Genomic DNA, 23,717 nt, shown 5'->3' with positions numbered 1-23,717 from the left:
CATGTGGGTCCTGGGAACTGAACTCGGTATTAGGATTGGTGGCAAACGACTGTATCAACTAAGCATCTTACTGGTCCATATGTTCCTTTAATAGAGTAGTTCTCAACCTGCCTAATGATTCAGTTTTTAAATACCGTCCCTCATGTTGTAGTGACCCCCAACCATAAATTTATTTTCATTGCTACTTTGTAACTGCAATTTTGCTACTGTTTTGAATACTAAAGTAAATATCTGATATTTCTGATAGTCTTAGGGGACTCTTGTGAAAGTGTGGTTTGGTTGCTAAGGAGTCATGACCCACAGGTTAAAATCCTCTGCTTTAATATACAAGCAACATCTTAATTTTTCAATATATATATATATATATATATATATATATATATATCAAATTACACTTAGGCTACTGTGGTGGTACCTATAATCCCAGGTCTGGAGAGGTGAAAGCAGGAAAATCAGGTATATAGCAAGATTGAAGCCAACCTGGACTACCTGAGATCATCTCTAAAAAATACAAAAGAAAAAGAAGATTGTATATGCAAATAGAAGTCTCATTTGAAAGGGCCCTACTATAATTTTTTAATTATAAACATTTTTTAAACAAGTGATGGTCTTAAAACATGTACGTTATTTTTTCTTCCTTTTTTATTTAAATTAGAAACAAGCTTGTTTTACAAGTCAATTCCAGTTCCCTCTCCCTCCCCTCTTCTCCTACCTCCCACCAACTCCTATCCCATCCCCTTTCTGCTCCCCAGGGAGGGTGAGGCCTTCCATGTGGGATCTACAAAGTCTGTCATCATTTGCAGCAGGGCCTAGGCCCTCCCCTATGTGTCTAGGCTGAGAGAGTATCCCTCTGGGGAATGGGCTTCCAAAGCCCACTCGTATACTAGGGATAATACTGATCCACTGCCAGAGGCTCCATAGTTTGCCCAGGCCTCCTAACTGACACCCATGTGCAGGGGGCCTGGGTTGGTCCTATGCTGGTTTCCCAGCTATCAGACTGGTGTACATGAGCTCCCCTTTGTTCAGGTCAGCTGTTTCTGTAGGTTTCTCCAGTCTGGTCTTGACCCATTTGCTCATCACTTCTCCCTCTCTGCAACTGGATTCCAAGAGTTCAGCTCAGTGTTTAGCTGTGGGTGTCTACTTCTGCTTCCATCAGCTACTGGTTGAAGGCTCTAGGGTAGCATATAAGGTAGTCATCAATCTCATTATCAGGGAAGGGCGTTTAAGGTAGCCTCTCCACTCTTGCTTAGATTGTTAGTTGGGGTTATCCTTGTAGATCTCTGGACATTCCCTAGTGCCAGATTTCTCTTTAAACCTATAGGCTCCTCTATTACTCTATTAAAAATAAAGAGTACTTTTCTTTACTTTTAATTATGTTTTTTGAGTATAAAAATCATAAAAGTTTCTCCCTGGTCAGCTCACTCTGGCTAGATATTGATCCATCTTGTCAATACTTTCCAAGAACATGCTTTTGGTTTCATTTACTAGATAAAAATACCTCCATTCTTCCTGGATTGTGACAAAATATAAATAAGGAAAAATAGCCAATTGTGACTGAAAGAGCAAAGTCTGGTATGGCTGATAATATTTTAACTTTTGCAACTTAATTGTTAAAGGGAATTACTTCAGTTGTCTTCAGAGCTTAGACCAACAGATCAGAAATAGTAATTCCTTGTAATAAATAAGTCAGAATAGGTTAATATACCTTTCAGCCTGCAATTTACTTTTTTTTTACATGACATTTATGATTACCATGAACACAATATTTATTTATTTGTTTTGTCAACCTCCCTTTCTTGAAGGTAAGCATCCTAGGCATAAGGGTTTTGCTCTGCTGGTGTATGTGTTTGTGGTAATGGATATTAAATCCAGGGCTTCAATTAGAAACACACACTCTTTCAAAGAGCTACACCTCAACCTCCTTGTTCACAACTCCAATCCTAGTACATAATAGTAAACAATAGGCAATTCATGATTATCTGTTCAATGATGTTTCTCTGAAATCTCATAATCATCTGTCTAAAGTTTTACTGGGCATCCACAATGTTCTAGAAAGACGCAGTGAGAAAGTTACCATAATTTTTTTGGGAACAAGCAGTTGTAGATAAACTTCAGATAATTTCATTAAAAGGTTATATAATTGCTTCATTATGATCCTACATGGTTTAGGATCTTTATAAACACTTTATAGCAAAAGCTTATCTTCAAAATTCGGTACCCTTACACAGAGATCACAGACCTTTCACAAGTTAATGCTAATCACTTTTAAACACCATACTTGGAAGGCATGTAAGAGGAACACACATTTATGAAGTAAGCCAACAGTAGCAGACAGAATGTTACCTCAGTAAACTCTGCTCTTAGCTCTCCTTTGGTAATGTCCCCCCAAGTTTCCTTATTGATTAAAAGGATAATTTAGCCTCCTTCTAAAAAACAGATAGGCATTTTTTCTTTATACTTGATATGTTCAGATAAATGATCAGACCTTTTGAAGAACAACACACCAATTCCCTTGATCATAGTAGCTCTTCAGAATGCTAACATCACCCAGAGCCTGGCAGGAAGCCTCCAATTCTCCATCACAGAATACATGGTAGTAACGATGAAACACAGGACTTGGGTCAGGGCATCCTGCTAAGCCAAATGGCTCAACAGCTTTGTCTTTTCCAGGGTTTCCCTTGAGGTGCCAAGGAACCAGCACATCTTGGGAATGAAAACAAGTCCTGTTTGTATGAACAGGAAGCTCAACTTTCCTTGGCTTACATCCTTCCTCCTTGATGTTAACAGTGGAGGGGACAGATGATGCTAGGTCTTCACTGCCTCCATCAGGCATTTGATTTTCTAGCAGTTCTTCAGTCGATGTATCACTGTTTATCTCCTTTTTATCTTCATGGCTAGTTTTGCTCCCTCGAAGGTATGAGGACTTCTGATTTTTATATTCTTGTTCCATTGCCCAGACATATATGAGGGCCTGCCCTCCAGGTCTCAGGAGACGGGTAAGTTCTTGGAGAGCTGCCACTCTACGCTCCTAAAAGAAAATTTAAAATGAAATGGCCATCATTTATTAATCCAAGAAGACAGAGGCAGTGGAAAATATAATTAAATTTAGGACTGTTTGGAGGTGCCTCAAACTATACATAATATATTGCCTAAGGCACTGGCAAGCAAGCCTGAAAGCTAGATCTGAATAAAGTTAATTTACAGAGTGGGGAAATAGATTACAAGAGAAGAAAAAAAGATTCCCTGACCTGAAGACACCAAGAGCTGACTAAAAGGAAGTCAAAGAAGCTGGAATGTAGGGGACAGAATCACAGACAGACAAAGGAGGAAATGCAGGGAAATGCCTCCAATGCAAAGTCCTCCTAAGGCATCTTTCAGTTCCCAAGCTGCATGAGCACTGGGTGAAACTCAAGAACCTCAGCAGAGGTTGGAAAGCAAAGCAAAGGCTTCAGAAATCAAACAATGCTGGATACAGAAGATGACCTTAAGATGTTCAAGGTACATTGGCCCAGATATAAACCAAACTTACCTCAAAACCATAAGGAAGGGTAGAAATAATAGCTAAAAACTGGCCACAATAGAGCAGAAAGCCAATGCTTAAAGAATTAAATTAAAATCAGCTTATATGGACTTGTTGATCTTAATTTACTGCTCTATGGAAGAGGACAGAAGAATCTATACTATTAAATATAAAATGTCCAGAATGCAATAATAGTAATAATAATAATAATAATAATAATAATAATAATAATAATAATAATAATAAATGTGAGGAATATTAAAAGCAATCATGACCAAAGTGCAAAAGCCAGAGGCAAAGACAGACTAGAAAAATAAACCCCAAGCCAGGAGAAGGCACCAGGTGTCAATCTCTACCCCTTTCCACCATGCTCCCTTTAGACAAATGGTCCCTTGAAATTAAAGCTAGCTAGACTGCCTGTTAAACTGCCAGCCAGGAACCCCCAAATCCTCCTATCTCTGTCACCCTCAGCACTGGAGTTACAGGTGTGTGTGTGTGTGTGTGTGTGTGTGTGTGTGTGTGTGTGTGTGTGTGTGTGTGTGTACCATGCCTAGCTCTTTATGTGGGTGCTAGGATCTTAACGCTGGTCTTCATGCTTGCACAGAAAGTTTTCTGAACTACTGAATTACCTCTCTAGCACCAGGAGTATTATAGTATAAATAAAAGAAAGGGTATATAACTACTGACTCAAGAAGGGGGGGGGAGAGAGAGAGAGAGAGAGAGAGAGAGAGAGAGAAGAGAGAGAGAGAGAGAGAGAGAGAGAGACTGAGAGAGAGAGAGAGAACAATTTAAGAAATCCTTTCTCTTTTTTATCTGGATTCTTTGTACCTATCACTTCAAGAAATAGAAGGAAGTAGCAAAATCACATTAGTTTCAGACAGGCTGCCTGTCAAGGTCTGTTTTCAATTGAATACGTACGTATTCTCAGAAAATTTACCCTCAGTCTTTACAGACAGAAAAGGAGATATCTACTATTATTTTCATTAGACTTAGACACTTTCCTAACACCAGTTAATCATGAGGTATGGTCTTTGTCTATGCAGAGATACTCTGTTCACTACTCTCCGTCCTTATATAAAAGATGTAAAATTATATACTAAAACTTTCCAAATCCACACAGTGTTTCAAAAAGGGAACTGTTTCTACATTTGATTATTGAATTCAAGTTCAGTGAGTAGGCTCCATAGTAATTCCATCACTCAGGTATTTTAGTTTTTATATGGATTAAAACCAATATAACACAGTTAATAATGAGTTACTATTGATCTCATAAATTGTTTTCTAAGTTTCTCACATTTCTTCCAGTTGATTTGCTACTTGCTATAGTTTCTATTAATGCAAATAAAAACCAAGTGATGTACTACTTGGAAATGAGACTGGGTTTCCACAATTGTTTTCATCTTAATGTTTTATAGTTATTTTCCTTTATTTTCTACATATGAGACAAAGTTCAGCTAATCCAAATTAAAAATACTAGTTCTCTTATGTTATAGAAAAGCACAGTTATTTAAACCCAATGTAATTAAGAATTAAACATTGTATATCTTAGGATAGGGAGATGGCACAATAGGTAAAAGCTCTTGCCACTACCTGATGACCTGAATTCAATTCCCGGAACCCATATATTGGAAGGAGAAAATTCACTCTCAAAATTGTTCTCTGACCTACATATCAATCTACACCCCTGACATGCCTACTCGCACACGCTAAAGTAAATAAATTCATATAAAGTTAAAGATTTTATATATCATCATTCCAGTTACTTTGCAATGACTTAGATTATAAATTAATGTTAAAACAACTAGTGACATGTGTCTGGTCAAGAAAAAAAAACAAGAAAAGCCTTATTTTTCATTAAAAATTCAGTTTTCATTAAAAAAATGAATAACTAAAACCTCAAAGACTTTAAAATAACTAAGCTAATATGTCCACACAACTAGAAAAGAATTTCAATGAAGATATAAAATAAAATTTAGAATAGTACAAAACACATGAATTTAATAGTAAATTAGATATATTTCCACAGAGAATTACTGAGCTATAATTCAGGCCAGCATAAATTACCAACAATGAAGCAGAAATTAAAGAAAGGATAGCAAAATGGAGAAAGTATTATCAACTTAGAGTTCAAAATACAGTCAAAACAATATTTTTAAATAAACAGTTTGATTACACAAGAAGAGGATATGCTGCCAATATCTAAACACTTAATTCCTAAATAAATAAATATTTAAAGAAAAATAGCAAAGAGAATTAAAACAAAAGAAAGCTATTCTTTTAGAAACCTTTAAACATGCTTTAAAGAAGGAAGGCTAGAAAGAGTAAATATTGAAAAGTTCAAATAAATATCAAAAACTTAAAACAACAAAAATAATATAAAATAATACCACAATGGAAGTTAGAGAAGCTAAGTGTTATTCTGTTATCTTACATTGCTAAAAGGGCTAAGGAAAACAATACAAGGTAGATGTCATGGGTACATATTCAGCACCACCATGACCAGCAAACTAAGGGAAGAGGAAAAACTACATTAAGGCTATGAGGTAGTCTTTTTCACTGTGGTAAAATGCCTGAGGAAAACAATATTAGACAGAGATGTATTTTAGTTCACAGACTTTGAGTCCATGGCCATTTGACTACTTCTTCCTAGGGCTATGATGGACTCATCAGAGAAGGGGACATCCTGGTAGAGCTTCTCACCTGATGGCAGTCAGGTAGCAGAGAGAGGAAGGGAACCAGGAAGAAATATGCCATTCAAAGTCACTCTACTGGTAAGCTACTTACTTCAAATCAGGCCCCACCTCCTCATAGTCTATATAGCATAAAGTAATCAATGAATTAACACATTGATAGAGTTAGCACCCTCATGACACGGTCAATCAGTTTCCAAGAGAGCCACTAGCTTGGGTCCAAGCCTTCAACACAAGAAACCTTTTTATTTATTTTTGGAGGATACTATTACAGAAACTAGAAAAATAAAAAAATTAAAGAAAGGTTTATTTTTGACTCTCACACACAAACATTTCCTGCCACTACAGTTACAAGCTTTTACAGAGAGAAAAGCAATACTCACCACAGTTGAAAAATGGTGAATGACAGCAATGGAGATGCAAGCATCAAAACACCCACTTCGGAATGGAACTGACAGTGCATCACAGACTAAGGCCTGAAACTGCCTCTCTCTACAAATGTCTACAAGGTTCTGGCTACGATCACACCCAATCTGTGATAGGGAAAAAAAATATAACATTTAGCTTACATATCACAATAGGTTTATTTCATACCTTAGACTAATCACACAAGCTTCATATAAACAAGCGGAAAACACATTGCAAGTCATAATAGTACAGAGTCACGACTGTAGTCAGGAAAATCAGTCATTACCAAACAAAAAATAGCAAATAAAAAAGAGAATTTAGGCCAGATATGGTGGCACACACCATTAATCCAAGCATACTGGAGGCAGAGGCAGGCAAATCTCTAGGAATTCAAGACCAGCCAGTGTGACACAGTGAAACCCTGCTTGTTGTTGTGGTTGTTTTTTTTGGTGTTTAATTGTTGTTAAAGATTATTTCAATTTTTAAGGCTATTAAGACTTTTTCTGTTAAATCCCTAGCCTTACAAATAAAAAAGTGGCCAATTCACCGTTTTTAAAATTATGCTTGTTTAAACCTTTCTGTAAATGAAAACCATCCTGAAGGCAGCAAGCAGAGCAAACATTTCTACCTCCCCACACAGATAAAGCACATTGAGCCCCATGACCACCTCTAATTCTGTGAAAACGTCTAAGGGCTTCCCATTTTCAGTATGGCTTTGTTGTTTCTGTATAAGCTTTCCTGTTTAGCACCATATATATATTTATATATATGTATATAAACACTCAGCTATACATTTACACAATGGAGTACTACTCAGTGGAAAAAAAAAACAATGGAATCTTGAAATTCACAGGAAATGGATGGCACTAGAAGAAACCATCATGAGTGAGGTAACCCACTCACAAAAAGACAAACATGGTATGTACTCACTCATATATGGATTTTAGACATGGAACAGGGCATTGCCAGCCTACAATGCCACTGCCAGAGAGTCTGGGAAACTGGGGGGGGGAACCCTAAGAGAGACAAGCATGGTACCCCAGAGAAGGGGAATGGGACAAGATCTCCTGAGTTGATCTGGAGCATGGCGGGGGGGGGGGGGAGCTGAGAGAAAGACAAGGGGAGAAGAAATGGGAGACGAGGAAATGGGGGGGCAGGAAGGTTGAGTCAGAGGAGGAATAGAGGAGAGCAGGATGAGAGATATCATAACAGAGGGAGCCATTATAGGTTTGAGGAGAGTCTGGCACTAGGGAGATTTCCAGACATCTACAAGGATGACACTAACTGACAATCTAAGCAATAATTGAGAGGCTACCCTAAATGCCCTTCCCCTATAATGACACTGATGACTGCCTTATATGGCCTTCATCCAGTGGCTGATGGAAGCAGAGGCAGAAACCCACAGCTAAACACTGAACTGGACTCCTGGAACCCAGTTGCAGAGAGGGAGGAATGATGAGCAAAGGGGTCAAGACCAGGCTGGTGAAACCCAGAGAGACAGCTGACCTGAACAAGGGAGAGCTCATGGACCCCAGACTGATGGCTGAGAGGCCAGCATGGGACTGATCCAGACCCCCTGAACATGGGTGTCATTGAGGAGGCCTTGGCAATCTATGGGGCCTCCGGTAGTAGAACAGTATTTATCCCTGGTGCACAAATAGACTTTGGGAGTCTGTCCATTCCACATGGAGGGATGCTCTCTCAGCCTGGACACATGGGGGTGGCCTAGGCCCTGCCTGGGATGATATGACAGACTTGGGAGATTCCCCATGGAGGGCCTCACCCTCTCTGGGGAACAGAAGTGGGATGGGGTGGGGGCTTGGTGGGGTTGGTGGGGAGTGGAGGAGGAGGGGAGGGAGAGGGAGCTGGGATTGGCATGTGAAGCAAGCTTGTTGCTAATTTAAATAAACAAAACAACAACAAAAAAGATAAAAATAAGATTGCATCTAATTTAAATTTTAAAAAAGGGGGAAATAAACACTCAGCTACTAATGCACAATGTATATACACGTGTATAAACATGCATATCTATATAGATGTAACTGTGATGTGCACATGTAAGATACAGAAGACATAGAAAGGACTCAAGAAATGCTAACCAACCATTTAATAATTATTCCCAGACATTTCTTTATAATCCAACCCAATAATGAGCTATGACTTTCACTTTGTAAAAACTTGTAACTAGCCTTTATTCCCAGCACTCAGAAGGCAGAGGCTAGTGGATCTCTGTGAGTTCCAGGCCAGCCTGGTCTGTCTACAAACTGAGTACCAGTACAGCCAGAGCTGTTACACAGCAAAACCCTGTCTCAAAACACAAAAACAAAACAAAACAAAACCCCAAACAAAAAAATAAAAAATAAAAACCTCATAACTAAAGTGGCAGATTTAATCCAAAAACAGTGGCCAGTTTGAGCTCGTATTTACTCATTTCTTTTTTCATCATAATGAACAAACATTGATTTGAAAGTCTACTGTAGTCCTTCTGACAATAACAAATATGAATTTTCTCATCAAAACAATTCTTGGTTGAGTTAAACCACACTGACATCCCTGTTATATTTATTAAGTGTTCTTGATTCCCAATTGGTATTAAATGATATCTATATTCTATCTTTAGAGCTGCTTTAGTTTATGAAGTGTGATAAAGATTCCCAATTAGAGATAAAGTATAGTGATCTTTCCTAGGCATAATTCAATAAGGGAATGTTCCAAGGAGCTCTAATAGCAGCACTGGCACCATTCCTAACTCTTCCCTTTGTTTAACATCCATGCCTGGATGATCATACTTTTTATTTTCATCTACATTCCATACAACTCAGCCAGTAAGCACAAACTCAGAATGGAAACACCATTCAACTAATACAGAGAATTTTATGCTGCCCCATTTCCTTACACTTAATTCAGTTCTTTCTGAATTACAATCAGAAGCCATAAGTATGCCTAGTTGTGACTGAAGACTGAATCTTACTAAAAGTCAATAGAAAGATATCCAACTTTTAAAGTAGGGCTCAATGCTTATTCCGAAAAAGTTGCTAAGAACAAAGAAGAAAAGCAGAGTAATAGCCAAAATAAGAGGAAATGTCTCTCTCCTGTTGTCAGATGCTTTTGACAGTCTGGACATAGCATACCTTTTCACTAATGAGAAAACACAGGCAATGGGTCACACAAATCCCACTGATGGATTTTTTTGTTTTGTTTTTCTGGAGTCTTCCACAAACCATAGTTACATATCATGTTGTTTTATTTTTCTCTTCCTTTTATAAATATCAAGGATAGTATCATGTGTTTGAAATTCTTCATAAAAATTCCATACAATGTCCACAACACAGCAGAAAGATGGCCTATTTATAAGCAAAAACATGAGCTTAAGAACTCTTGAAAAGCTACTTATTTAATTGTGTTGGATGGAGATCAATGACATAAAAATCCACATTAGCCTTAAAAATATTTTCTTTGCTCTCTTTATGTATTTGTTATATGCATATATGTGTTCATGTTCATGTGCAGACTTGCTGCCATGCATGTGTGTTAATCCTTGAGCTCCACCTTGACTGACTCAGAATTTCTTGTTTTACTGGCATGTACACCAAGCTAGCTGACCCACAACCTTCCAAGAATTCTCCTGTCTCTACCTCTCATCTCATCAGAGGAGAGCATGAACTACCTGCTACCACATCTGGATTTGGTTTGTTCTGATTCCAAATCAGACCTGCTTGCTTGTATGACAAGTACTTTATCCATAGAATATCTCCCTGGCTGAAAGTTCTTAATTTTTAAAAATTTCAAAGAAAAATAAAACAAACTAAAATCCTCAACATGGGACTGTGGAAGTAGAAGTAAAACATAAAAGCAATCATTTAAATAAAGTTCCATTTTCAACTATTAAGCTATCAAAAACATAACTTTTAGAGCAAGCAAGTAATTGTTTACTTTAGCAGCTGAGACAGGGAAAAAAGAAAGACAGAGGGGGGAGGGAGGGGGAAAAGGAGGGAGGGAGAGAGGGAGGAAGGAAGGAAGGAAGTAAGCATACCCTCCAGAGGGAAAAGTGGACTGCACTGAGCAGGACTTCCCAACAGTTTGTAAACAAAATGTCTCATAGTGATGTCAGTGTGATAAAAATCTCTCCTTAGATAATGCTGTTGACAGTGCAAACTGGCATTTAAAAAGCAATTAGTCACATTATCTTTAATTATTATCATAAAAATGTCTACAACTTTTAGCTTAATAACCATTCTTCTAAAATGCATTTTTTAAAATAACATAAAATCTAGAAAAAGCTCACCAAGCCAAAAGCCACTGACCTGTTTGGAATTCCCCCAGGAAGATTCTCTGTAACATATTTTCTGTTACTTAGATTTCCACGATAGAGATGATGAAATTTCATGGCAAAGAAAGTTAGTGACGTGTCCAGAATAGACCACAGATTTAAAAACCTGATTGTCTTATCCACCAAATCTATATTTTTTTTTCTTGACACAATGTTGTTCCACATACATTTTGCATACAGTGAGAACTTTTTGTGTGTTTTTTATTACAGCATACATATTCAACAGGAAATCTACTCCTAACAAAACTAAGTGCACAATCGCTATTTTCATGCATGCATGCACATACTGCTGGAGGTGGAACCTAGAACCCAGAGCTCACACACTCGAAAGCACTGTTCCACTGAGCTAAGCCCCAGTCCTTTCGTCTCTTATAAGAGCACTAAACGTTTGAAAACAACCATTTACAGAGAAATGTCACCTAATATAAATAGTCTAAACTCTAGAAACTTTAAGAGACAATTAATGTAAAAATGAGAATAAGTGATGTGCATTATCAAATTACATAATATTTAAGGAAAAACAGTAAGAAATTATGCTTATTATAAACTGGTTTACTAGAGTAATAGGAATACAGGTAGGTGGATATCTTTCAGAAATATTCTGAATAGGGGCTGTGTTTTTCTTAAAAATACAAAATATTTGGGCTGCAAAAATGGTTCAGCATTTAAGAGCACTTACAACTCTTGCAGAGGACATGGATTTGATCTGCAGCACCCAATCATGGTGGCTAATTATCTGCTACATAACTCCAGTTCCTGGGAATCCAATTCCCATTACTGGGATTTGATAGCAACAGGTTTGCACACAGTACATATACATATACACAGGCAAAGCACAGACATACATAAAATAAGTAAATACCTTTTTAAAATAAATATATTTGCATATATACACACAATTTTTAAAACTATAAAGAAAATATTATAGCTAGAGAGATGATTCAGAGGTTAAGAGCACATAATACTCTTACAGAGGATGTGAATTCAGTTCCCAGCACCCTCATCAGATGGCTCAGAGATTCAATGTCTGAAAAGATTTGGTAGTGTTCCTTTACTTTCTATTTTGTAGAACAAAGTTATGAAGAATTAGTATGAGATTTTCCTTGAAAGTTTGATAGAATTCAACAGTGAATCTATCTGGTCCTGGGTGTTTCTTTCAGAGAAGACTTTTGATTATAGCTTTGAGTTTATCGACTGTAGTGAGTCTACAAAATCTTCTGGCACTAATTTGGTATGCATCTAGAAATTCTATTTTTTCTAGGCTTGCCAGTTCTTTAAATTATCAATTTTCATAGTAATTTCTTATAATATTCTGTATTTCATTGGAATATGTGGTAATGACACTCATAATTTCCATTTTTATAAATTGGTGTCACCTCCCTCTTTCTTTTTGTCAGAAAGCAGAGCCTATTCTGATACTTTTGAAGAAGCTTTTAGGAAGTTAACACCCTGCAAGCATGGTGAAACATGCATTTAATCCTAGCACTCAGGAGGCAGAGAGATCTCTGTGAATTTGAAGCCAGCCTAATCTACATAGCAAGTTCCAGAGCAACCAAGGATATGTAACACTTTGCTTTCCCTGTTTATTTTTTAGATTGTTTGCTATTGAGGTATCTCAAGTGCCCCATCAAGACTGGCTTCATTATCTTATTTTGAACTATAGGATGGGATTTTTATATGATACATCAAAAACCTACTTCTCAGTATGAGCAAACTTAGTCTGTTATTCACAAAATAAAAGTGATCTACATACATGACAACAATCCAGGGATTTCATGTTGTGTCTAGATGGAAAGCTACTTTCTTCTGCCTCTCAATGTCAGCTCTACATTCCCTTAATTGTAGGAGCAGTTTTTCCTTCGTATCAGTATAGAGTACCAAGGGTGGGGAGGAAGCCAAGATTCCAAGCAAGCTGAGCTATTTCAATAACTTGTATATAGACTTATTCATTCATTCATTCATTCATTCATTCATTCATTCATTCATTCTCTGTCTCCCTTTCCTCCCTACTACTTTGCGCTTCCCTTCTTCACTCTCAATCAAGAGAAACAAAAGCTCTAGTCATCACAGAGCAATGACAATATAAATATTTATAGCAAAGTCTACCACACAAAGAACTTTCTACATGAAGCAAGAAAAAGGTGGCTCAAAGAAACAAATGACAACAAATGAAAGCAGGCACTGGCAGAATTAGAAAAGGCTTCAGTATTGGGGCTGACATGGTAAATTTAGTAATTTTTAAATCTATGAGGCAATACTATGAATGAATGAGCACTGAGCACTGAGACTCAGAAGCCACAGGAACAAGTCTCTGCTATTCAGTGTAGGGGCTGTGCTGAAAATGCATCAATTGACATCCCATAATTCATCATCAGTTGTTTTTAGCATTTGGACTAGTTGCGGCTTTCTGTAAGTCTCCATCTACTGCAAAAAAGCCTTTTTGATGAGGTGCAAAAGATGTACTTATATCTGATGGTTTGGAACCAGGGTTTACTGTGTTTCTACCTTTGTGCTTCTTTTGGAGTGGTTCCTTGTCCTACTATATACTGTTAATTAGGCCACTGCAGACTAAAAATTAAGAAACAAGTCCAATCTTTTTTTTTCTTTGTGTGTGTGTGTGTGTGTGTGTGTGTGTGTGTGTGTTCACATGTGGGTAAACATGCATATGTTCATGCAAGTGTGAAGACATAGGTCGGCCTCAGGTGTCATTCCTCAAGAGCTACCCATCTTGTTTTTTGAGACAAAAATTTCTCAATGACACCTGGGGCTCACTGACACAGCTAGGCTGATTGGTTACTGAGCCTGAGAGATCCTCCTCCTTTCACTGCCTCCCCAATACGGGGACCACAATCACATGACACCATACCCAGCTTTTTATGTGGGTGCTTGGGGATTGAACTCACGTTCTCGTGTTTCGCACTATATGTAAAGAGGTATCACCCCAAGACTACTGCAATTCTTTTTTATTCACCTAGATATTTGTGAGCATTATATTCTTTGTAAGTTTTCCCTGTCTTTAGACTTTATAATGTGATCATCAATAAACTACTTTATGACTATAAACTATAGATTAGAAAGGAGTTTAGAGAGAGGTTTTCTATATTGGGGCCTCCTAAGAAGAGAAAGACAAAGTAGATGCATAAAGCAGGAAATTCATGGAAGGGGGCAGAAAGCCAGAGGAAAAAGATATCTGCTGTAAATCAGCACCTTCTGTATATGACAGGGATGCTACACCAATGGAATCTCAAAAACATGGCTAGACATGAACAATTGCAACACCTGACAGGCTAATGTGGATGGGAAAAATTTCACAAGGCCCCACCCCTACCTGAATAGGTATGGGCAACTGATGACTATTGAGAGAAGGAGAATCACTCTTATTCAGGGGGAAGTGACCTCATAGGTTATGTAATCTCAAGTCGTCATCCCTCAGCACACACACACACACACACACACACACACACACAAATACATTGGCTCAGCAAGCTGTATTTATATATACATATGTATATTTATGTGACAATAACAGTTAAGAGGCCATAAACTTAAGAAGGAAGGAAATGTTGGGAGAGTGAAGAGTGAAAATGATGTTAAATACAGTACTCATGTATGAACTACACCCATTTTTTTTTTTCTTCAAATTAAAAAAACAGGAGTAGCACTACTTGCCATATATAACTCCTTGTTGATGCCAAGGTACTTTCCATTTCCACATCCAATATCTGCCACTATAGAACCACTTGGCAAAGCTTTCAGGAACTCCACAATGCGCGGCCATGGGCTGTGTCTTGTGCTGCTGAAGTGCCTTGCAATCAAATCATACACACGATGGACATGTTCTCGCTCCAGCTGCCATGCTTCTTTACTGCTCTCTGGAAGGCAGGGAGGAGTGGCCTTCCTCTGTCTGTCACAGACCGAGGTGTAACCTAAATGAGAAAGAAAAGCTCTACATCCAGGTATGATGGCACATGACTATAACCTCACCACTTGTGAGTCTGAGGAGCAGGACCAACACTCTGTACTACACAGTGAGTTCCATGTTGCCTAGGTTTGCAGAGTAAAACCCATCTCAATCAATCACTCACTTAATCAATAATAAATAAACAATAAACCAAAAATAAATTTACTAAATAAAAAGTAAAGCAATGTTAACTTTTTATTTTTATGCAAAAGTAGGGTATCAAAAAAAATCCATATATGGAACAGGGCCTAGGGGTAGTTAATGGTTGATAAGGGAAAAGGTGTTATTTTCTTCAGTTTTGTAGCCACTGATAAATTGTCCATGCTCCAGAAAATAATTCTACACCACTCTCAAGCAAGAAATTCTAAGTAAACATAATGGGTCAGAAAACAAAAAAGTAAGGAGTGGCGGGTTTGTTGGGAGGAAGAGAATCAGTGGGAAAGCAGTAGTGAGTGAAAAATGACCAAAATTACTAAACATGTAAAAAAATTGTCATAGAAGAAAGAAGAGGAGGAAAGAAAAGGGGGGAAAATTCTGCAAATTGAATAAAAAGAGCAAGTGAAATGCTTTTAGTGTTTCACTTACAATTAGTAACTATCCACAACAAAGAAATATTTGCATAAGAAACCTAGCTTCTTTCTCCAACCGAATTTTTAAGTAGTTCGAGAACAGGAGCTTTCCTTTAGTTTCTATACCTTATAAGGCTGCCAGTAGTAGTGTGAGACTCAACAAATACCAAACATCAAGTTTTATAAACTCATTGACAACATTAGCAAAATAAGCAAAAACTCATTTTCAGTCTCACAAATACAATAATTTCAAGTTTTTTTTTTTTAACAAGATTGTCATCTTCAGATGTAAGAGGCTTTGTTCTTTAAGGTTTATTTGTATTTTTATCCATGTGTATGTCTCTGTGTGTATATGTCATGTGGGCGGCAGGTGCCTGTGGAGGCCAGAAGGTACCAGATCCTTTGGAATTGGAGTGACAGCCTAACAACATGGACACTGGGGAAGAAGTAAACTGAAGTACTCTGAAAGAACTATGCTGACCCATCTCTCCAGCCTTCAGATAAAAGATTTCTCATTTATTTATTTTTTAAGATTGCTGCTAAATATAATGGCTCTTGTTACAGCTACCCCAAATGGAAACACCTTGATATGAAAAGCATTCTCTGATTCCTGTCATTCCAAATTATGGAGTAATTATTACTTTTAGAAAACAGTAAAAGAATTTTCTGTTGAGTCCAAGAATTAAGTCTAGGGAGTAACACACTCATATAAACAAGTCAGAATAGCATCTTGTGTGTGCAGTTCTTTTTTAGATACTTCCATGTTTTCAAACCAATGAAACTATAAATCTCTACTTACTCCCCAAGATACAAACACACACACAATCTGTCATCTCCAACTTGTCTGTTGAGAATAAAAAAGAAAAATTAAAATCCTTTCCAACAAAACCCACTTCTGCACAAGTAATGTTTTATTGCCTTACAATCCTAACACTATTAGATGTTACTTCAAAAAATAAAACATTTTCTTGGCACTCAACAATGCTAAAGGACCAAATATCAAGTAAATTATTGACAAAAAGAGCACAGCAGATGCCATCGATGCACTGATGGCCTTAAAGAGTTTCCATACCACATCTACTCCATCGCAGAACAGATGAAATTAGCAACTTACTACAATTGCAGGGCACATGCCTCACTTTCCTAAACGTAAATGATGTTCGAATTCCACGCTTGCTTAAAGTCAAGTCTCCGATGTCACTGGTGATTATTCCACCTTTGAACTGCTCAGATGCTTGGACAGTATCAAATTTTCTGGGTGTAATTCTGAAGACAATAAGTAAAATAACTTCCTTGGCATTACAGTAAGAACAATATTTAGGGAACACAACAAATGCTGGAATTAGCAACATACCTTTTAAAATCCATGACAATCTACAAATTACAATGTACTTAGGAAAGAATGTACATATAGCTGGTTGGGATTTTGTTTTCCAGAAAAAAATATCAAAAGGTCTTTATCAAGTTGATTTCCCATGCCAGCATGCTTATTTCAATTTATTCTCCCTTTCACTAAAGATTTTAACAAGCATCTCAATAGTTAGTATACTGTTTGTTTTCTCTATCACTCTCTTCCCATCTCTGACTACCTCTACCTTTTCCTCCAACTCCACAGCACACAAATGTGCGTGCACGCGAGAGCGCGCGAGCACACACACACACACACACACACACACACACAGAGTTAGTAACTTTGCAGGTAATAAATGTTAACAGCAACCTTCAAAAATGAGATTTATTTTTCTTTCTCCTAAAAATATAACAAAGAATAATAGACAATCTTACACCAGCTTTAAACATTAGTATGACTTACAATACAAACTTTCAGAAATAACCACTGTTAATATTAGGATATAATATACTTTTAGTAAAAAAAATGTGTGATCAAAATGTCACCTGAGAAGTGTTATGGAATAATCTTTTGTACACTGTGAAGATGTGTTACTCTGGTTTAATAAAAAGCTGAATGGTCAATAGCTAAGCAGGATTTCTGGGCAGAGAGGATGATGGGAAGAAGAGGAGATGACAGGAGACTAGGAGGAAGCAACATGGGCAATACAGAGTAAAGATAACCAAGCCACATACAAGAACGTAGATTAAAAGACATGTGTTAAGTTAGAAGAGCTAGTTAGAAACAAGCCTAAAAGATATGGGTTAATTTAAATTATGAGCTAGTTACAAACAAGCCTGAGCTATAGGCCAAGCTTTTATAATTAATAATAGTCTCCATGTCATTATTTTGGAGTGACAGTCTCAACGACAAAGTGTGACTACAAAGAAGCCTAGCCATTTCCAAGAACAGATTAAATGTTTCACAATATATATGCAAAGTAACTCCTTATTTTGCACTTACTATAATGCCATTATTCTCAAAAGTTTAAGAATAAGTGACAACACAAAGAACCTGAACCCAAAAAGAAAACATGCTTATTCTTAAAATTCTATAAGAATACTTGAGAAAATGGATCAGATTGTATCTAAGTTTAAATATTTTAATGACCATGACAAATAATCAAAATCAGGCCATTTGTTTTTTATGATTCAAACTTAGGACAGGCTGCTTTTTGTTCCCCTAAACCCAGTCCTCAGGATAGCTGCTAGTGCTGCAACAAAAAAAGCAGCTGTAGTCTCTCTCCCCAATCCATGAATCCCACAGACCATACCTATCTGGCCTCCCCTCCTACCCTCTGCACTGTGTCCCAGGCCCCAACTTGTGCAGAAAATTCCAACTTGGGCAGACAATCCCTACTTGGGCAGACAGCCCTTACTCAATCACAGGCCACACCATGTTATCCAATCTCCCTGCTCCTCCAGACCCAATCCTCAGCGTCATCCACAGCTCTGCAATGTCGGGAGCCAAATCTCAGGGCTGGGCAAGAGGTCCTAGGCCATTCTTGGCCAACCACATAGTTGTATATTAACCTTTACATAGCAGCTCCTTAAATCCTCAGCTCAAGGAAAGAAACAACTTAACCCAGTCCTCCGCCCACAGGCTCAGTCACCTAGGCAACCCTTCCTGGACCTCTTACTCATGAACTCTTTACCCTGCCAAACATCATCTTTGTGGCTTCCTAATATCCTGCCTACACTAACCCCTGGTGCACAAACATTCTACCCTTCCCATATCTTGCTCTACTGACTATATAAGGTAGCCTGAGAAAAGTAAAGTTTGCCACTTGATCAGAATCCTGTCTTGTGGTCATTCTTTCTGCATCTCTTGTCCCCATTCCCTATCCCTGACTCTTTTGCCCCAGGCTGACATCCTGCAGGTCGGGACACTGCAACAGAACAAAAGCTGCAGACTCACCTTGCCCCTATCCATGCTTCCTGTGGGTCTCACAGACCATCCCCCTAAGGCCTCCCCTCTCCACCAGGATTCTCTGTCCCATCCCCAACTCGGGCAGTACCCCTTGCTCAACCACAGACTATGCCTGCAAAATGACCAGGTAGACTGCACGAGGACCTTCTCCATTCTCTCTGCTCTACCAGACCCAATACTCAAGGTCATCCCTAGCACTGCAACAGACCATCTCCCCCTGGCTTTTTCTTCCCCCAGCCTCTATTACCAGCAAGCATTCCCATTAAACACACCAGCCAAGCAGGCCAGAAAAACAGGCAAAACAGCCAACACACTCTCTGAAAATCCAGAGAGGAAACAGAAACCAAGACAAAAACAAAAACAGCAAACCTACACCTATAATCACCCCAACCCCAGATGCCTAAACGCCAGCACAAAAACAGAATTCGTAAGAGCCAGGGCAATATGTCTCCACTAAGGCCCACCTACCCTACTACAGCAGGCCCTGAATATTCCAACAGAAGATAAATTCTAGATCTGGGGGAGAGGAGAGGTGGGAAGGATCTGCGAGTAGTGGAGGGAGCATAAGAGAAGAATCTATCTTAAATAAATAGATAAATAAATAAAACTTAGGATGGGTTACTAATGTAATAACATGATCATTTTCTTGAATATTTGAACTGTTTCAGCAGAAAAGAATTCGTATAAAATTAAGCAATATTTTAATTATTAGTATATACACACATATGTACATACTTTATCTCACATACGCAAATTCTAAAAGCATAATGTTCTGTCCTCAAAAAACTAAAGATGCATTTCCACCAAAAGGAAGAAAAATCATGATGCTATAAGTTACTCTCAAATGATTAAGCAAAACCAATGACGATAATATGTGGAAACCGGTGAAAGATATAGCGAAGTGTTCATAACTGAGACTACGGGTGAAAGTGGGGGGGGAATTTCGTTCTATTACACTTAAACTTTTCCTTTAAATTTTAAATCTTTTCAGAACAAAAAGCTAATGTATCAAAAACAAAACAAACAAAAAACCTGCATATATCCTAGGAGGCTTGTACCCAAATGATTAGATTTGATGCGCAGACATAGGACATGGCTGTGGCAGCTCAGACAGAAAAGAATGAGAAATCTCACTGGAAGTTTCCCATCAGTCACTAAGGTCATCACAATACATACCCATGAGTCCAAAGATATCTAGATTCTCCTGTCATCACCAGCAAACTCCGACGAGGTAACATAACTTGTACTGTGACACCCTCTGGGTGCTTAAAATCCATAACAATCTTAGAGCAAAGACAAAAGTTGCATAGTTATCACCAAGAAGGATTAATACTGAGTCTTGTATCATACATTAAAGGTATTAGGGATGGTTTATTCATGCTGACCATATTTCTAGATTAATAGCTAAGTAAAGCTAAAACTTTCTCTAACATAGTAAGAATAGGTGACCCACTTGGGTAGTCTATTGAGAACCAGACTGGGCAAATATTAAGTGAAGTTCAGGAATATACATTTCTAAGAATCATCCCAGGAAAATATAAGGCAGGTAGTATGAGGACCACAGCATGGGAAACACTAAGGAATGTCCCACAGGAGTCTGAGCCATGTGTACTAGTCAGTTAGCCTTTCTCTGCCCTGGTTTTCTTAACCCTAACAGGATTACCGAATGAATTACATAATTAATACAGGATGGTTGGCACATAGCAAATACAGAAAAACATATTTTCACTATCCATAGAAAGCTAATAAGCAATAATCTAAGGGGAAAGTAGTTATTAGATTCTGAGTCTCAGTTAAACCCCTCTGGTACTCTGACAGCCATACAACACACTAGAATTAGATACTAACGGATGGCCACGAAAACAGAACAACTTTTCTTGACTTACATTCAAATATTCTAAATGGCCCTTCAAAAAAACACAATTCCCAAGAAGATATTCTGTCTTAGGAATGCATCAAATATTACAGACAGCAGCATCTGATAAATGGGAGTTTGAAGGGCACAGCACAGAAAACAGTATTTTTTTTTTTTGAGTGAACAAACCAACCTATTTTAAAAATAAATGTGAGCAGGGTGGTGACAGCAGACGTCTTTAATCCCAGCTCTCGGGAGCAGAGGCAGGCACATTTCTCTTTGAGACCAACCTAGTCTACGGGGCAAGTTCCAGAACAATCAAGGTTACACAGAGAAACCATGTGTCTTAGTTTTGGTTTTTATTGCTATGAAGAGACACAATGACCATGGTAATTCTTATAAAGAAAACATTTGATTGGGCTGACTCACAGTTTCAGAGGTTCAGTTCATTATCATCATAAAGGGGAGCATGGCAGCATGCAGGAGGGTGGTTGCCTCCACTTGAGAGAGAAGCAGCAAAGACCTGAACAGGAGGCAGGCTTTATATAGGGTTTTTTTAGGAGGAGAACCTTTCCAGGGTGACCAGATCTCGGGCAAACTCAGGACATAGTGGGATTTTGTGGCCTAATTTTAGGATTTTTTTTTTCTTCTTTCTGTAGGGTAGAGCTTGGCCACTTGTATCTCCAGGTGGCAATGCTCATTAAAATTATTAGAGGCTGGGCCACGTGCCTCAAGGGGCTAAGGTCTGGCTGTAGGAGGTCTGGGGTTGGAGCTTACATTCACCATATTAAAACATGGTTCTGCATGTTCAGCAGTTCAAGCAAAGTACAACTACAGAAATCAAGCCCTGAATAAACACGGGCCTTTCCTTCACCTGGACAGACAGAAATAATCCTCTGCTGAAGTTTCTGAAAGTCTGACTCAAGTTACCTAAATAAAAATGTCTATGCTGTGGCTGGGTGTGGTGGCACATGTTTTTAATCCTAGCACTCAGGAGGCAGAGGCAGGTGGATCTTTGTAAGTTCCAGACCAGTCTGCTCTATATAAGGAGCTCAAAGCCAAAGAAACTACATCTAAAAGACACCAGCCAAATTAATTAATCAATTAATTAAATAAGTAAAATTCCCAGGCCTGTGTATTTCAGTTGTCATTATTTCATTATCCTACTTCATGTACTGACTATCTTTTGCCACCAGGTGGCAATGCAACAAAGGTAGGTGAAAAATTGGCCAAACTACACCAGTGAAAATCTGTATTTTACCCAACTGCTAATTGAAATGAATAAATAAATGTATAGGCATTTCCTGGCATCTGATAAACTACAAGGTAAAACTTCAGACATACAAAAGAGAGGGGTGATACCTACCTACTCTTGTAGGAACCAACATGCTAACAAAGCCCATTAAAATCTTAGGACATTATAATAGAAATGTGGATAGTCCCTTGGGTGAAACAAAGCATTGTGCAAGGTAAAATATGTGAAAGGCTGATTAAAAAAAAAAAAAAAAAAAAAAAAAAGGAAAAGCAATGCTTCAGCACTTACCTCTGACCCCAAACTGAGAGAAATGATCTCATCCTCAAAGGCAGAATGTGTGTCAATATGGGCAGGAATTCCTGAGATAGAAAACATGACAATATCACTTCATCGGGCCTCCTAGATTTAGACTATGAACGAATGCAGTCTTACATAATTACAGTGAAAAGGTTGTTTGGTTCTTAAGAAGATTAAAGGGAAAGAGAATAAAAGAATAAATATACCTCAATAAAACTAAAACTAAAACAAGATAACTCAGTTTCAAAATAAAATGACATTTAGCTTTGACTAAACAAAGTCTCAGGTGTCACTGCTTAAATAGGACACTTACCATTCATACCCCAAGAAATCAATGTGGAAGACTAATACAGTCATTTTTTCCAATAAACACCAGGCTTCTCAAGGACTTGGGGAGCAGAGGCTGTTAATACACTAAAGGTTTAGTATATTAATAAATAAACTATTTATTCTTCTTCTATTCATCAGTCTGGTAAATGAGTAGACATTGGTAAAGAAACTGTAACTCAGAGAAAAGATCCAAAGAAGAAAGATACATCCTATTCAAGGATGTATAGACTAGTGGAAAGCCAGGCAGGAAAATACAAGATTCTGACACTTAGAATGTGGACACAGAAGCATGTATCTGCAGTCCTAGCCCTGGGGTGGTTGGGAAGGGAACAGCTCAAGTCTGTCCCAGTCTTGGGGGCTGGAAATGTAACATGGTAACAGGGATCCTGACTAGCAGGTACTAGGCTGTGGTGATATATTGTTTGTGCTCTAATAAGTACAGCTTGCCTGGAGATCAGTGTGCTGATCACTAGTTAGCCACAGAGGCCAAGCAGTGGAGGCACACACCTTTAATCTCAGCACTTGGGAGGAGGAAAAAGGAAGTGATATGGCTGGGCGGAGACAGGAAGTAATAAGGCAGGACAGAGACATGAGCTTGGCCCTTTTTAGCTGAGAAGTTAGCTACAGAAGAGGTAACTGTGGCTTGCTCCGTTGTCTCTCTGAACTTTCTTTCAGCATTTAGCCGGTTATCTGACTCTGGGTTTTTATTAGAATTTGTGCTACACTAGGCCCTAAGTTTAATCCTCAGCACCATAATAAAACAATAAAAAAATAAAGTAAAGCATGCCATGATAAAAGCAGTGAGAAAAAAAATCCTTGGGGAGAAAAAAATCACTTAACTACAAATATCAAGTGAAATGCTACTAGTAACCTATCTGTGCCTAAGATTTTCATGGACACATACTCCTAGAATTATGCATTCTAAAACATGAGGAGAAAAATCATCCAACCAGTTAGCCTTCTTCCATTCTGCAGATAACTTGCGTCTTCTATTATACATTTTTTGTGTTCCAAGCTACCAACTCCCTCTCTAACATGTTAAGAGAGGAACAACAACAAGCAAAAACCACAAACAGCAATGTATATCCATTTAATTATTTTATAATGGAAGCTCATCAAGGTTAGAGGTACAGACTGCAAGTAATAAGAAGTAATACAGATACTGAATATAAATAAGCAAAGC

At 38.1% G+C, this 23,717-nt stretch overlaps 1 protein-coding gene across 1 annotated transcript in view; it reads right to left on the bottom strand.

Moving 5' to 3' along the window:
• Positions 1–1,748: 1,748 nt before the first annotated feature.
• Positions 1,749–23,717, bottom strand: part of Alkbh8 (alkB homolog 8, tRNA methyltransferase) — a 37,781-nt gene continuing 15,812 nt past the window's right edge. Inside the window, exons 7-12 of the mRNA XM_027415214.2 lie at positions 22,196–22,266; positions 19,974–20,080; positions 16,593–16,744; positions 14,618–14,874; positions 6,594–6,743; positions 1,749–3,028 (exon numbers count right to left, since the gene is read on the bottom strand). Of these exons, the coding sequence (XP_027271015.1) occupies positions 2,480–3,028; positions 6,594–6,743; positions 14,618–14,874; positions 16,593–16,744; positions 19,974–20,080; positions 22,196–22,266 (1,286 nt within the window). The 3' untranslated portion in view covers positions 1,749–2,479. The remainder of the gene's footprint in view (positions 3,029–6,593; positions 6,744–14,617; positions 14,875–16,592; positions 16,745–19,973; positions 20,081–22,195; positions 22,267–23,717) is intronic.

Source organism: Cricetulus griseus, chromosome 4 (assembly GCF_003668045.3).
Source record: "Cricetulus griseus strain 17A/GY chromosome 4, alternate assembly CriGri-PICRH-1.0, whole genome shotgun sequence".
NCBI lineage: Eukaryota > Metazoa > Chordata > Mammalia > Rodentia > Cricetidae > Cricetulus > Cricetulus griseus.
The sequence above is the reverse complement of the archived record's forward strand: the minus strand, read 5'-3'. Positions and strand labels throughout refer to the sequence as shown.